Source organism: Pagrus pagrus (assembly GCF_965226575.1).
Source record: "Pagrus pagrus genome assembly, chromosome: 7".
Lineage (NCBI taxonomy): Eukaryota > Metazoa > Chordata > Actinopteri > Spariformes > Sparidae > Pagrus > Pagrus pagrus.
Genome location: NC_140191.1, coordinates 35,333,740 through 35,345,880, shown reverse-complemented (window position 1 = coordinate 35,345,880; position 12,141 = coordinate 35,333,740). Strand labels below are relative to the sequence as shown.

Here is a 12,141-nt window from a genome sequence, read left to right as displayed (position 1 = left end):
CAGCACTGAGGAAGAAGCCATCAGTGTCCTCAGGCGAGCGCAGCAGATGCTTGCAGCTTCCAACCTCAGATTACACAAAATTGCATCAAACCGACCTGCAGTGATAGAGACATTCCCTTCAGAAGATCGCTCCAAGGATGTCGACAGCCTAGATCTCTTCGTTGATGATCTGCCTATCCAACGTAGCCTTGGACTGTTCTGGAACATGCGCACAGACACCTTCACGTTTCAGATTGAAGACGACCAGAAGCCGTTCACCCGCGGAGGGGTACTCTCAACAGTGAATAGCCTCTACGACCCCCTAGGATTCCTCGCACCCATTACGATTCATGGAAGACTTATACTCAGGGAACTCACCACGCAAGCAGAGGATTGGGACTCGCCACTCCCCAAAGACATGGAGATCGAGTGGACCAGATGGAAACAGTCACTCCAGGACCTAGAAGAGCTCCAAATACCAGGCCCTTAAACGTCCCTCTCCACCACAGGCGCGCTAGGGAGAGAACTCTGTGTCTTCGCAGATGCATCAATCAAAGCGATTGCAGCCGTGGCCTACATCAAGGTGACAAGCCACCAACAACAGACTGAGGTTGGGTTTGTCTTTGGGAAGGCAAAGTTGGCCCCCCAGCCTGGCCTAACTATACCAAGGCTTGAGCTCTGTGCATCTGTACTCGCTGTCGAGATTGCTGAGATGATTGCCACAGAGATGGATACAACATTCGACAAAATCACCTACTACATGAACAGCAAGGTTGTATTGGGATATATCCACAACCAGTCAAGGAGATTTTATGTCTACGTACATAATAGGGTCCAGCGAATCCGCCAGTCACCTTGTCCCGGCCAGTGGAAGTACGTCCCAACACACCTTAACCCTCTGGAGTCAAGGGTATAATTGGCCGTTTTTGACTACTTTTGATTTTACCTTTATATTTCACCTTAAAAACTGTTTACCTTGCCTTGTTTGGTGTCATTTTTTTCAGCACAACCTCACCTGTGTGGATTTACAGTTATTTTTCAATTTTGACATACTATACTAACACAATGGACCTAAAATCACACAGAAAACATAAAATCCGAGTAGAAAAAAGTTATATTTTTTATTGTGAAAACCACAAATATGTTTAACCAACCATTTTCATAACTTATAATGCAAATATAAATTGTTAAATTCAAAACCTTTGTACAATTTTAGCACACAACAGACTAATTTACCACTTTTTACATTAAAATGCAGGCAATGCCTTAGGCGTTTTTTGTACAACTATTTACAAAACACAAATGGCACTCACAAAACTTACAAATGGCACACAAATTATTTGTGCCACTCAAAAAAACAGTTCCTGTCCACCACAAGACAGAGGGGCACATCACAGGATGTGAACTTCATGCTGGACAGGTCCATGAACAGTTTGGGGCTGGTGTAGAAATTGTCCATGTAGATATGGTACCCAGTGCCAAGACAGGAGGTCCAGGACATCATAAGACAGCCCATGCTCACTTGCAGTTACAGCCTTCCCTGTGTAAATGCTGAACTTGATGGTGTGACATGTAGATCAGGAGACCAAAAAACTCATAGAGGTCCTCCTTCTCTATGTCAGTCCACTTGTATTTTTTCCCTGACTCTTTGTTTTTTGCAGCATTTTTGTTGGTGTTGCTGCAGATGGAAGTGACTGTGTCAGTGGCAAAAAACAAAAGAAAAAGGTCTTTTGGACTGTGGGGGGAAAGTGTCTCTACCTGGACTCCTGGTGGTCTGTGAGGCTGGAACCTGCTTACTGCTGGGGCAGTGTCAGCATCCTCCTCTGTCTTCCAGGGCTCAGAGCTGCTGCGTGGCTCTGTTGCCTGAGCCAGCGGGGACCGGGACCTGGTGGGCGTGCCGCGCCGTCCCGTCCTCTGGGTGGACGTGCCGCGCCGTCCCGTCCTCTGGGCGGATCTCCGACTCCGTACACACGTCGGAGGCTCCTCTTCCTCTCTCTCCTCCTCCAAAACAAACGAGAGATCATCCACTTCGTCGTCAAAGTCCTCACTCTCCGGCTCAGAGTCAGACTCGGGCTCCGCCGCGTCTCCCTCCGCTTCGTCCAGCTCGAAGAAGAGCTCCGCCGCTCGCTCCACATTCATCAGCCGTCTCATCGTTTTGTCACACAAAACAAAAAAACGACTACACTACACACTAAACACACGACCCTACACACTACACTAAACCACTACACACTAACTATGCACTCAAAATACGCTAAATGTCACAAATAACTCCAATCTCAAAACTCACTATCACTATCTCTGTCTCTATCTATCGCCGCCGTAACTCCCACAACTTTCCCTTTTTTCCCCAGCAACTAAATACTATTTTTTGATTGATCGATGTGGTGCATTTTTCCACCAATAAATGAGGGGTTGCCATGGTTTTTGGTTTTGTTTTTTTTTGCTGCCAGCACTTTCGTTACACTCACTTACTCGCTTTTCCGGTGTCTAAATGCATCGAACGTGCGTCGAAGGTGACGAAAATATTCAGGAAAAAGTATGGCGTAAATAATGTATCATAAATCTGGTTTTATTTGGCCTATCAACACAATTTAAAAACGAATATATAGTTTGTGGTCAGCACTTTCGACACAAGTTGAAACAGAGCTGGGACAAGGCTGCGTCTTGCTGCTACGTCGTCATTAAGCTGTCACGTGATTAAGACGCGCGGGCGCGTCCAGGGACTTCAGAAGGTTAACCCAGCTGACATTGGATCAAGAACCGTGACACCAGCTCTCCTTAGCAGCACAACATGGCTCAAAGGACCAACGTTTCTCCGTGATGCATCTTTGCACCCATCTGAGCTTCAGGAGACTTACGATCTCATCGACCCTGACATCGATTCTGAAGTGCGTCCCCAGGTGACGACAAGTTTCACACATGTTATCAGAGATGTGGTACACCCACAACGCTTTGAACGCTTCTCCAAGTTCAGCACTCTCCTCACAGCCATGGCACACCTGATCCACGTAGCTCGCTCCTTCACCCACTCCGTCCAGGATCAATGTCAGGGGTGGCACATCTGTCGTCCTACAGAGGAAGAGCTGCTAAGAGCCAAAGTGTGCGTTGTGAAGAGTGTCCAGAATGAATGCTATGCAGAGGAACTCAAGTGCATTAACTCAGGATCCAACATCCCATCTTCCAGTAGCCTGTGGAAATTACACCCCACCATAGACCAAGACAGACTTCTTAGAGTAGGAGGCCGGATTGGACAGTCAAATCTAAGCATGAACAAGACTCACCCCATCATCATTCCTGGCCGGCATCATCTCGCAACCCTGCTTGTGTCCCACTTCCACGAAGCAGTGAAACACCAAGGAAGACATCTGACTGAAGGTGCCGTTCGAGCTGCAGGGTTCTGGCTGGTGGGAGCCAAACGCTGTATCAGCAGTCTGCTTCACAGATGTATCACTTGTAGAAGACTGAGGGGAAAGACCGAACATCAGCAGATGGCAGCCTTACCAGCGGAACGGCTACAAGTAGCACCTTCTTTCACCTACGTAGGCGTTGATGTTTTTGGACCAAGGGACATCGTCTCACGCCGCACAAGAGGAGGAGTCTCTAACTCAAAGCGATGGGCTGTGATGTTCTCATGCATGTGTTCAAGGGCATTTCATATCGAGGTGATTGAGGCAATGAGTGCTAGCAGCTTTATCAATGCATTGAGAAGGTTCTTTGCAGTCAGGGGCCCCGCAAAGCAGATACGCTCTGACTGCGGAACTAATTTCATTGGTGCCTCCCGTGAGCTGGAGATGGATGAGACTAATCCAGGATTCAACAGCATAGAAAAGTACCTGAGCACAGAGAGCTGCACCTGGGTGTTTAACCCACCCCACGCGTCTCACATGGGAGGCGCGTGGGAGCGCATGATTGGCATCGCTCGCCGTATTTTGGATTGCATGCTGCTTGAGCAGAGGAAATCTCGCCTGACACACAAGGTTCTTACCACACTCATGGCTGAGGTAGCTGCAATCATGAATGCCAGACCGCTCATCCCAGTGTCATCAGATCCAGAATTGCCTTTCATCCTCACCCCAGCAATGTTCCTGACCCTCAAGACAGGCGCTGCGCCTCCTCCCCCGTCAGACAGCTATGATGAAGTAGATCTCTTCAGAGAAGAGTGGAAACAAGTTCAAAGCTTGGCAGACGTGTTTTGGAGCAGATGGAAACGTGAATACCTCAAAACACTGCAGCTTCGGCACAAATGGCAAGGGAAACGGACGAGCCTCCAAGAAGGGGACACAGTTCTCTTGAAAGACAATCAGGCAAAGAGAAATGAGTGGCGTATGGGCATCATCAGAAAAACCTTTCCAGGAGAAGATGGATTGGTCCGGAAAGTCGAAGTGGAAGTCAACAAGGATGGAACCAAAAAGACTTTCTCTCGTCCCATCACAGAAGTGGTTCTGCTTCTTTCTCCAAGGACTGATTCTGTTCATTAATGTGGGCTCTTTAAAGACCCCAAGCGGGGAGTGTTATGCCCCTAGAAAATGTGTGCCTTTCTAGAAGGGCATAGTTCTGTGTCATTTGTTTATTTTCGTAGCCATAGCAACATAGTAGCAGTTACGGTTCTGTGAGCAGTTTCAGTTATAGTGGCAGTTACAGTTGTGTGAACAGTTTCAGTTATGTGAGCAGTTACAGTTGTGTTAGCAGCTACAGTTGTGTGAGCACAGTCATCAGTTCTTCAATTACCAGGCTATTCTTCCTCCCTCTTTGCTAAAGCAACGTCTGTAAGTATTATTCATCCAGCAACATAAAGTTATGAAGCAATTTGAGTTTATGTGAATATTAAGACTGCTGAAATGCCAATTGTGTTGCAAAGCTAAGCTAGCTCTATATTTTGCTGCCACTAGGATAGCTAAGCCATGCTATGTATCGAATACTGCTGTGATGTTTGGTTGTTTAATAATACATACATTTTGTTGTATTGTGTTTTTAGTTTCACAAGATTCCTAGTAAACTTCATGGAAAGTAATCATCTGTGTCCTGGAGTTTCTCAGAGTGTTTAAACTGAAATGGAAATTTAGCCCATGACAAGGATGTTTACCCCAAACTCTTTGTGAAGCTTCAGAAAGCTGGTGGTGAGAACTAGCTTAGTATATGACTTTTGAAATATTTCTTAATGTCCAATAACATGATTGGGCTGTAAAATCTTTTGTGGTATTCTTTAGGTGGTGTCCTCCATTTCTCTTGTGTGCACGGCGTTGTGTTCTACTTAAACTTTCTCTTCTGGACGGAGTCTGCAAGAGACCACGCAGACGAACTGCTCAGCTTTAAATACTTCCCAACTTGTTACATATCAGACGTAGCAGGACAGGTTGCAAGGCACACCAACAACCGTACCAAACAACTGTTCTTTAAAGACAACGATGGAAGACTCTGTGCCCCGACATCGGACAACGTACAGCGGGCAACAAAAAAAGAGCTAGTGGTTGACCTGCAGTGGGTGAAGAACCTGAGGTCCGCATTACCACTGCAGGAAGAACCAGACAGTGACCGGATGTCAGCCAAACATCCAATCACAGGCACCAATGAGCGATACTCACTCTATGACAGATTCCATCAGAGCAACCACAAACGTCCAGAAGAGAAATTAAGGAGCCTCAACATCTGTCCCACCCTACGGACCGAAGTTAATTCAGCAGTTGCTGAGCAGTTCAACCGCGAACTGGCAGCTGTCAAGTACTCTGTCAAATGAGTGAGCCACATTTCAAGCAGACAGTAAGGGTGATGATTCACCTCCACAATGACAAGATTAACAACAGTTTTAAGGCTGAAATGGAGGCCCTATGTAAAACCCAATTGTGTATTGGTGTGCGTGGGATGCTGGGACTTCAGTCTGCTGGTAAGTTTGGTCAATATCCAATATTACATAGTAATATGCGATAAGATAGAACTGTATCTAATCGTTATGATGTGGCCCAAACAGGTGAAAAGATAAATGTAGTTAAAAACTGTACATGTTTTTTCTGAAAAGTATTACTTTGTTCCTTGTTATTCATTAGAGGGTAAGGAAACTCTCCTTCCAAGGTCAGAGGGCACTGTCAACATCCAACCGGACAGCAAGTCTTCATTCATAGCACAATTGTATGCTATTGAAGACAATGACAAGGTAATTAATAGATCGCTGAGCCATTTTCTTTCAGTCTAAAATGAAGTAATAAATGGAAGGTGTCAACAATTACTATTTTGTCATAATCTGTGTGTTAAGGCAAAACTGAAGGACTTACTGTCTGGGTCGCGTGATGAGAAGCAAATACTGACTTATGCCACAAGGAGATTTCCAGTTACAGTCAAGGACATTGTCTGTGTTTGCCCACTGGAGTTGTTGAGTCAGTCTTCAATGGTTATGCCATGATTGACTGATGATGTAAGTTTAACAAATAAATCTTGGTTTTGAACTAATATACAATTAACTGAACTGCAAAGACATCAGTGTTTTTGTGAAGAAGAAATGTTTACTTTATACTGTTATCACAAAATCTGAATTGTATTGTAAACATTTTTAAATTCCAGGCAGTTAACTACAGAGTGGCACAGCTGGCACAAGAAAACATGGTGATACATTTAAATTTCCTCCCTTTATGATTTTGGAATGTTTCTTTAACTTTTTTTAAAAACATGAATGCTACGTTTTCTGTTACAGTGTGGATCTTTAGGTACGTTTGACTTCGTTTTGTGGCACCGCGAATGGTCAAACAGCGAGGGAGTCAGCGACCGAGAACTGAAACGCATCCCTGTAGGTCCTTTTTTGACTCTTTTTTTGTTTAATAGAAGACACTGTACAAAACAAAAATGTTATTAACATAGACTGTGCTGTACTACCTGATGTTATTGTTATGCTGTAGGTCTCGGACAAGCTATTTCTCCCCAGAATTGTGGGCCATTCTTCTCCAGAGACAGGGAACCATTTCATTCTTTGGGTGAGCCACCACTGATTTAAAGCTTATAATGTATATTTTTACTTATATATAATTGGATAGGTAAAGGTTAGGTCTGTATGATATTTCTTATTGAAGTGGTTTTGTTGAACTGCCTACATGAAATTATACAGAATGAGCTAAATCCCTACATTTAAACTGTAATGTCAGTTGTAGGGCTGCCACAAACGATTATTTTGATAGTCGACTAATCACCAACTATTTTTTTACGTAAATTGAATGTATAACATATCGCACCAGCATGCAGCTGCTCTTATATAACAATCATTAGCTTTCAGCTTGAAGTGTTTAAGGTATATGCTAACTAAAAATGAAGACAATTAAGATGATAGTTCATTAAACCTTTAATGAAATATGCTTGTAGCAACAAACAATTGTAGCATAAAGTGCAAACAGCTGAGTAAACGGACAAGGCACTGGCTGACCTAAGGAATTATTGAAGTTTTGGTCTCACTGACTCAAATATAACAAAAGTGCATTTTGTGCTCAGTGCTCACAACTGTATTCAACTTTACTACACTCCCAAACTGCACAAGGCTCTTGTTCCTAACGCCAGGTTCAGACAGGACGCGGAAGCGCCCCGATCGGCTGCGAAGTCATTTTCATTTCGGCGCCCATGTTAACCGATGGTGTCGTTCACAAAGGCAGCGCCAAGGCGCTCTGCCCCTGCTGCCAGCGCACGCCGCGCAGCGATCGTTTTGGCGTCTGGTCTAATTTTTTCGCGTGCCGCGGCCGAATGTGTCAAGCCGGGCAGGAAGTCAAACAAAGCAACAACGAGAAATCCTATCGATTTTCAAAATGAAACGCATTTCAATATAAAACTATTTTCGATAATTAAACACCCCGATTGACAGAAAACTACTATTACTATGAAGTGGACATACATTTACAGTCGTCAGGAAAACATGGAGTAATCAAATCCTCATCGCTAATGTTAACATTTACAGCTATCAATATGAGTAAGTAGTAAGTTAGCTCTCTGTTTACGCTAATGTTAGCAGCTAACTAGCCAGTTAGCTTAACGAGACGACGTCGTATCAGCCTAAACGTGCTTCCTTTTCAGGAGCTCGTGCATCACACTTGTGCTGCCGTGAAAGGCAAGTTCTGTCTTGCAGATATTGAATTGCACACTTTTTTCTTTTGTTTTCTTAAAATGCTCCCACACTTTTGAGCTCCGTTGCTGCCGGGTAGCCATGATACCAGAGAGCCCATCTGGTATAACTTCAGGTGACACCACGGCTGACCCAGATTACCACTACTGCGCATGTGTGTCAAGGACAGAAAGGCAGACGCGGCAGTGGAAGGTGCCGCAGCAGTTTTGAGAGAGAAAACAAAGTTTAAAAAAAATAAAACGACGCGTCGACTATTAAATTAGTTGTCGACGATTTTAATAGTCGACATAATCATGACTAGTCAACTAATCGTGGCAGCCCTAAAAGCTTTATCTAATTTCTAGGAATACAGTGATGACAGATTTATTTCCTTGTAGGTGTTTGACTTCAAAGCAAAAGAGATACGTGTATATGATTCACTTGCTTCCTACACCAAAATCAGCATAAAAGACATGGCCCTTCTAAAGTGAGTCACATAACATACAACATTTACAATGTATTGGTAAGGTAATATGACAGTATGATGATACCTATTGCCACCTTTTATTTTTTTTTAGCAACGTCTTCAGATTATCAGGCGGCCTTCAAGCCTGAACAGTCACATATCCCTCACAGTGGAAGCAGCAGGACTCTGTTAATTGTGGAGTATTTGTGTGTTCTGTAAGTCCCAGTTATATAAGGTACTTGACTTCCTGTTTAGCATTGGTGGTCTGTGGGTTTATCAAAATCAATTGTTTTGCTACTAACTAGGCTGCTGAAAATGAGGTGCGAAATCTTGAGGCCACTGCAGAGGCTCTGACTCTCAGCCAGTGCAGGGCTCTTCGTCTGCACCATGCAACACAAATGATCAAAAATGTGAATGCTAAGGTTAGACTACTTGATCTCTTCATGTCTCAAAATCTTTACTGGTAATAAAGCAAATGCTTAGGTTACAGCAAAGGTCTTTGTCACACAGGACTTCCCACTTACTGCAGCAGAAATGCTACAGATGGAGCAGGAAGAAGTTAAACTCCAGCAGGCTGAGGCCAAAAAGACAGACTCCAGCAGCCATTGCCTGGCATGGCAAATAAAGTCATGTTTGTTCCAGCGAGCAACTGGGACAACCAGGTATGTACATCAGAAATGACAACCTGGAATAATTATGGAATTATGGACCAATTTTGTAGTACTTCTAAAGTTGAAGTGTGACGTATTAGTGAAGTTGTCTCACTTCTGTTTTTCACCAGTGTCTTCCATGACCACATAAAGCACTACGCATGGGTACAATGCACAGCTTGCAAAAACTGGCTGCATTTTCAGTGTGCTAGTGTGGAGGGCGACTGGACTTCAAAAGATTTCTATTGTGGATGCAACATTGTCCCAGATGTGTAAGAATTATGTCATACATATCAGACCCATTTCTGCTACGGAAATGAAGCAATTGTTATGGCTTTGTTTGTTAAAGAAGTAGAAAAGCAGCATGTGTCCAATTAGTCTTAGAAAAACATCTTTTACATCATTTAGGTTAGCATGAGTAGGCATTATTACTGAAAACATTCAAATTTCACCTTGTTACACAAAGCAGGTTTTTAGCCTGTAGCTACATATGAAAAGGCTAGAGGCTAGTTATAAATAATGTACACTTTGATATATTCAGTCATGTAATGTGAACACTGTCAAAGTTAGACATGTTAAGATCTTGGTCCAATTTGGGCATTTCTTTTGTCTTTAACAGAGACGACATCCTTGAGTCTGTTAAAGCAGACCAAATTCTGACAGATGGAGACATAAAGGTAACAGCATCAGTACAGTGAGCTGTACATTTTTTTTAACCTATATGGCATTCATTACTTACACAAACGGTTAGGCTGTAATCTTCTAATTAATATCAATATGTCTAATATTATAGGATTTGGAGAGAGACCTACAGAGTGGACATGTTCTGTCCAACAGAATGTATCTGTGGAAGCACAGAGGATATGATCCAGCCCTTCGAACACACTACAGTGAACATTTCACTTTATTCAGTGACACAAAGGTATGTACGGTGTTCTCTTTTTGCCTTATTTGCACACACACAGTCTTCAAATAATTGCAAACAACAGTATGTGAGTGACCAATATCTGGAAATCACTACTTTCTAGAATTTATATTCCAAAACATACTTAAATTTTTGTAAAGATTTTGTAAGTAATATATGACAACTTTTAGGGAAGAAGTCTTTTTTGACAGAGAAACGCTGGTGAATGGGAGGAATGACATGACTTACCAAATGTTAAGTAACAGTACTTTTAGGCAGAGGATGGGGGAAAGAGAGGAACTGATAAATATTGACAATATTGTTTTTCCACGTTTCATCTTTACTTGTTAACCAAGACAGAAGGATTTATTGAGCGACTGGAAAAAATCCTGTCAGTGCCTGGACCTGTAGCAGAGAAGCAGCCATTCCTTTCACAGGTCATTTTGCCAGAGGTGAGCTAAAACATATTATTATTATTACTGTTATTGTTGTTGTTGTTGTTGTTGTTATTGTTGATTATCATGTTTGTTTTGTAGATTTTGATTAAGTGGTTGCAAAACAACAGCAACATGTGCCGATACCAAGCAGAATCTTTGCTTATGAAGAGCACATCTTCCCAGGACAAGACAAGGTAATGGTTTGTGTTGTGGCTGTGCATGCACAACATTACTTTTATCTTTTCTGTCTGTCTTGGCATAAATTATTTTGCAGATCAAGTTAACATAATTGCAGAACGTAGCATGGATTCATTTTCAGATCCTTATCTTTTACTGTTTTTCCAGAGCTGCAGAGATCACAACGGGAGACACAGAAAGCTCAGAAGAGGTAAGACATTTCTAAACACAGTCAATCAATCAATCAATCAATCAATCAATCAATCTCTCTCTCTCTCTCTCACACACACACACACACACACACTCTCTGGAGATTAATCATGTGAAACATATATTTCATGTATGAAAGTGTCAGTGTCATATATATATATTATGAAGACATAAATAAAGGCAGATTTGATGTTGGTACATAGATTGACTGACTAACTTAATTTCTGCACTCAGCAACAAAAACTAACTATATGTGAAGTTGCTCTGATCCACCTGAAAACTGGGTTGCTGAATGTACTAACTTGCTTCATACTATTAAATGCAATACACAGCAACAACAAAGTTGTTCTGGTCTTACGGCTTTGCCATCACAGCTGTTCAGTGGCCAGAGCCCACTTCACTTGCTCGAAGGCGACACCTGATGGCGGAAGTTGTACATAACGTTCACAATCACGAGAACATTAGTTTGACATTATGAACCTTGAAGCTTAGATAGACACCTGTATATGTTGGCAGATTAAGTATTTCATATACAAGCTCAATCTGGGAGGTGAATGAAGTAGATGTTTTAAATACAGAATTTAACAACTGTAAGGTCTTGAAGTATTCCGTTTAAAATTATGCACTGCAAATGCTCAATAATTTTGAGGCATTATTTGAGAACAACACCAATATGTAGCCTACTATATACTTTGACCACACTGAATTTTTTTGTTTTCTGCAGGAAAATATTCTTTTGAGACATTGCATGACTGCAGCTGACTGGTGCAGCAACGAACATTTTGAGGGCAGATTCCAACCTCCTGCTGTCCTTTCAATGGACGAACTGGAACAAGCGGAGATCCTCAGTTCACTAAAACAATGGGGAACTGACCACGGTGATGAAGATGCTCCTGCACAATTCTTCACGTTTGCCTTTGAGAAAAAACAGGACTACGACCAATTCTGTGCAAAAATGATGGATGAAGCAAATTACAAAGTGTCTGCCAGATTTCAGGAAACTTAAAGGCTTAAAACAACAGTAATAAAAAGACTGAACAAAAAAAGCTAAATAGTGTCTTCTTTACTGTGCTGTTAAGACTGACAGAACAAACAGGGAAAAAAGCTACCCACACACACAAAAATCTCAACTCTAGGTTTTTTGATTATTAGGGTTCAGCAGCAAACTTCTATAGCCCACCCAATCCCTTCCCCCCCGCGCACCCCCACCCCCACCTGCGGATTTTGGCATTCTTAAATTCTAACAA

General features: G+C 42.6%; 1 protein-coding gene across 5 annotated transcripts; it reads left to right on the top strand.

The window, feature by feature from the left end:
- Positions 1-855: 855 nt before the first annotated feature.
- Positions 856-11,932, top strand: LOC311260389 (uncharacterized protein). Of its 5 annotated transcripts, XM_084358150.1 has the most exons (17): positions 938-4,748; positions 4,958-5,099; positions 5,190-5,863; positions 6,024-6,130; positions 6,230-6,388; positions 6,535-6,576; positions 6,665-6,757; positions 6,867-6,941; positions 8,822-8,938; positions 9,027-9,178; positions 9,298-9,438; positions 9,786-9,843; positions 9,960-10,088; positions 10,427-10,522; positions 10,607-10,701; positions 10,853-10,895; positions 11,619-11,932. In XM_084358150.1, the coding sequence occupies exons 6-17, from the start codon at positions 6,574-6,576 to the stop codon at positions 11,898-11,900; spliced, it is 1,284 nt and encodes a 427-aa protein (XP_084214276.1). In that variant the 5' UTR covers positions 938-4,748; positions 4,958-5,099; positions 5,190-5,863; positions 6,024-6,130; positions 6,230-6,388; positions 6,535-6,573; the 3' UTR covers positions 11,901-11,932. The 5 variants fall into 5 exon arrangements, 3 of the variants coding, with proteins under 3 accessions (XP_084214276.1, XP_084214277.1, XP_084214278.1); XM_084358151.1 differs by lacking the exon at positions 8,822-8,938 and having other exon boundaries at positions 939-4,748; XM_084358152.1 differs by lacking the exons at positions 938-4,748; positions 4,958-5,099; positions 5,190-5,863; ... (1 more) ...; positions 6,230-6,388; positions 6,535-6,576 and adding exons at positions 8,449-8,537; positions 8,629-8,731 and having other exon boundaries at positions 6,746-6,757.
- Positions 11,933-12,141: the final 209 nt, after the last annotated feature.